The 2,851-nt window shown below is 38.2% G+C and overlaps 1 protein-coding gene and 1 non-coding gene across 2 annotated transcripts; one reads left to right on the forward strand and one right to left on the reverse strand.

Annotated features, from left to right (window-relative positions):
• Positions 1-570: 570 nt before the first annotated feature.
• Positions 571-673, forward strand: LOC115803728 (U6 spliceosomal RNA). The gene has a single exon (XR_004024509.1). It is a non-coding gene; the product is annotated as a U6 spliceosomal RNA (small nuclear RNA).
• Positions 674-828: 155 nt separating this feature from the next.
• LOC111185630 (UDP-GalNAc:beta-1,3-N-acetylgalactosaminyltransferase 1-like) lies at positions 829-2,317 on the reverse strand. The gene is given in 3 exon segments (XM_089898598.1): positions 829-1,913; positions 1,916-2,131; positions 2,233-2,317. Coding segments are annotated over 3 exon segments (1,323 nt in total). The 3' UTR covers positions 829-891.
• Positions 2,318-2,851: the final 534 nt, after the last annotated feature.

The following is a 2,851-nucleotide window of genomic DNA, read 5'->3' on the forward strand; positions in this document are numbered from 1 at the left end:
AAACAATAATTGATAACTCTGAAATACTGCAACATCCTGAAGTATCTTCCAAATGACCAAAAACAGATGAAATTTTGTTCAGTATAACTTCAGTTTTTTTACACAGAATTATGTATTTTAAAAACTGTAATCCATGTAAGATATACACAAAACCCTGAACTGACTAGATTGTTCAATCAATAATACTCCACACTGCTTTGTTGTTATGGACAAATGAGCTTATAATTCAATGAAACCCATTTAAGAAATTCTAATCTATAGAATGACATGTTCAAATTGTTTGTTTTATTAACAAAAACCTCCTATTCCTTTGTCAGATGTTTAATTCCTCTAAATATCATCTTTAAAAGGCCTGAGCTGATTGTCGTCAAAATAAACCACAGGTCAAGTGCAACCCTCCAGTATCCAGCCTATGGGCTCTTCATGAGTTTTGGTTCCGTGTAAGCCACACAATGACCTTCCCATGAGTTTTCCATTGGAGATTCCACAGTCTAGTTTTAACGGTCTCCACAAAGTATCCCTCCCTTCTCTAGGCTTTGGGTAGAATGTCAAATTAATAACGGCATGTGGGTGCTTGCTTCGGCACATACACTAAATTGGAATGATACAAAGAAGATTAGCATGGCCCCTGTGCAGGGATGACACGCAAATTCGTGAAGCGTTCCATATTTTTAAGCTGGGATGAAGTGAGAGAGTGGCATGGACATATATACACTACCATATGTAAAACAGATAGCTAGTGGGAAGCAGCCTCATAGCACAGGGAGATTAGCTCGGTGCTTTGTGTCCACCTAGAGGGGTGGGATAGGGAGGGTGGGAGGGAGACGCAAGAGAGAGGAGATATGGGGATATGTATACATATAGCTGATTCACTTTGTTATAAAGCAGAAACTAACACACCATTGTAAAGCAATTATACTCCAATAAAGATGCTAAAAAAATAAACAACAAAATAAATAAACACTGATATAAGGGGAAAAAATGGCAGGTGGTGTTCCTTAGCATAGCCTGCCAAAATGTGATAATTTCCTTGGAAGAAAAGCCATGGGCTGCAATCATGCATCTGAGTTGACAGACATTCAGATGGATCCTATATAAAAAGAAAAGGTTGGTGTCTTCTGGAATATGAATGTCCACTTTTAATAAATTCAAACAGATCCCAACATAAACATCTTCAAACTTGATGGGTTTTACGTGACTCATCATTTCATAGATTCTTGGCACCAAATTTCTGGATATTATATAACCCAACCCACCGCAGTAGGGAGGAAACACCTTGAAGGGATACCCCTGGTATGAAAAATGGGGGTTTTGGTAAAATCCTCTATAGGAATAATCATCAATTAGAGGATAACTTGTGAAAAACTCCCCTGAGTGGTTTAAATTTAAAAGATACTTCACTAAGTTGCCAGTATTGATGAAAACACCAGTGTCTGTCTTCGTGATGTACCACGCGTTGGGGCAAAACTCAGTTACCCACCTAAATGCCATAATTGTTTTCAAGGTCACATTATTGTATGTGTCTAAAAAATCTTGTATTATGTTGCCATAAAGGAGGTGTTCATCCTCTAAGGATAATGCTAATACTTTGTCTTCCCTTTCAGCCTACCGGCCTAATAAGAAAAATGTAAGAACCTCATATCTCCACCAAGACTTCTTTTCGCCCCGAGTAACTCTAATGGCCCGTCTGGCTTTCACATCTGAGGGGTGTGAGGTCACCGGGATGACAAGACATGCATTTTGATGAGAGCAGCTCCAATGCTCTCGAAGTGTGAAGCGGAAGACTTGTCTGTAAATGGGCTCATAGTCATAGAAGTACATACAGTTCACGCGTTCTAGCACATTGTAGTAGGGAAGACTGAGGTACCACATCACCAGGAAACTCAGGAGCGACGGCAGCAGGAGGCTCCAGGGATCTCAGTGACATCCACCCGGAAGGGTGGTTCGGAGCTCCGGGGCCATTCACAGAAGCTCAGGAGCACGCAAGCCTCGGGTTCTTGATTTACTTCTTCTGAGTGAAAGACCTTCAGTTTCATCAACTGAACATTCCATAGCAAGTGGTAGTCAAAACTAATGCTTGAAATTTCTACTGAAACAAGACTCTCAGATTGGCCTAAAACTCTGCCATATACTGCTTACAAGATACATGCCTGTAGAATTTCAGATGAGACTAAAGCACTAGTTGAAGTCTTTTGTTTCCCGTATTCCATATGCTTTAATTAAACGATTTGCCGTGAACTCTCCAGCGCGCCGCGCGCACCCTGCTCCAATGCGGGCAGAGGGCCGACCCTCCCCTCTCCCCATTTTCCAAGGCCATGTTAATACTGACATCTTGGACAAGTCACTTAACATTTCTGAAACTCACTTTCTCCATCTCTAAAGTGGTATTAACGTATCACCTATTCCCTAGGTTTGTTATGAGGATTAACTGAGATAATCTGTAAATATTTCCTGGTAAAATATAAGCACTAAAAAATGGAATCCATTATTATTAATTATTATTTAATTGTATAATCTTGGAAAGAAACATATCAAAGGCGCATAGTAAACCCCTAATATGCATTTATGAATGAGTGGTTAACAGTGGTTGTCTATTTGTTGGGAGTAAGAGAGTTGGTGATTCTTTTTTCTCTTCTTCTGCATTTTCTAAATTTTATTGAATAAACATATTTATTATTTTATAAGAACATTTGTTCACCTCTCCGTCCACCCTAAATACCTAATAACCAAAATTATATATATTATATAATATTTACTATAATATATAATTTGATATAATAAATATATTTAATACATGTTTTAATATAGTTATTTCGTATTTAATTGATAAAGTATAGATTTATAACATATC

The sequence above is a fragment of the Delphinapterus leucas genome, chromosome 17 (assembly GCF_059928025.1).
Source record: "Delphinapterus leucas isolate spDelLeu-1000000601 "Yukka" chromosome 17, BTC_Dleu_Yukka2, whole genome shotgun sequence".
NCBI classification, from domain to species: Eukaryota; Metazoa; Chordata; class Mammalia; order Artiodactyla; family Monodontidae; genus Delphinapterus; species Delphinapterus leucas.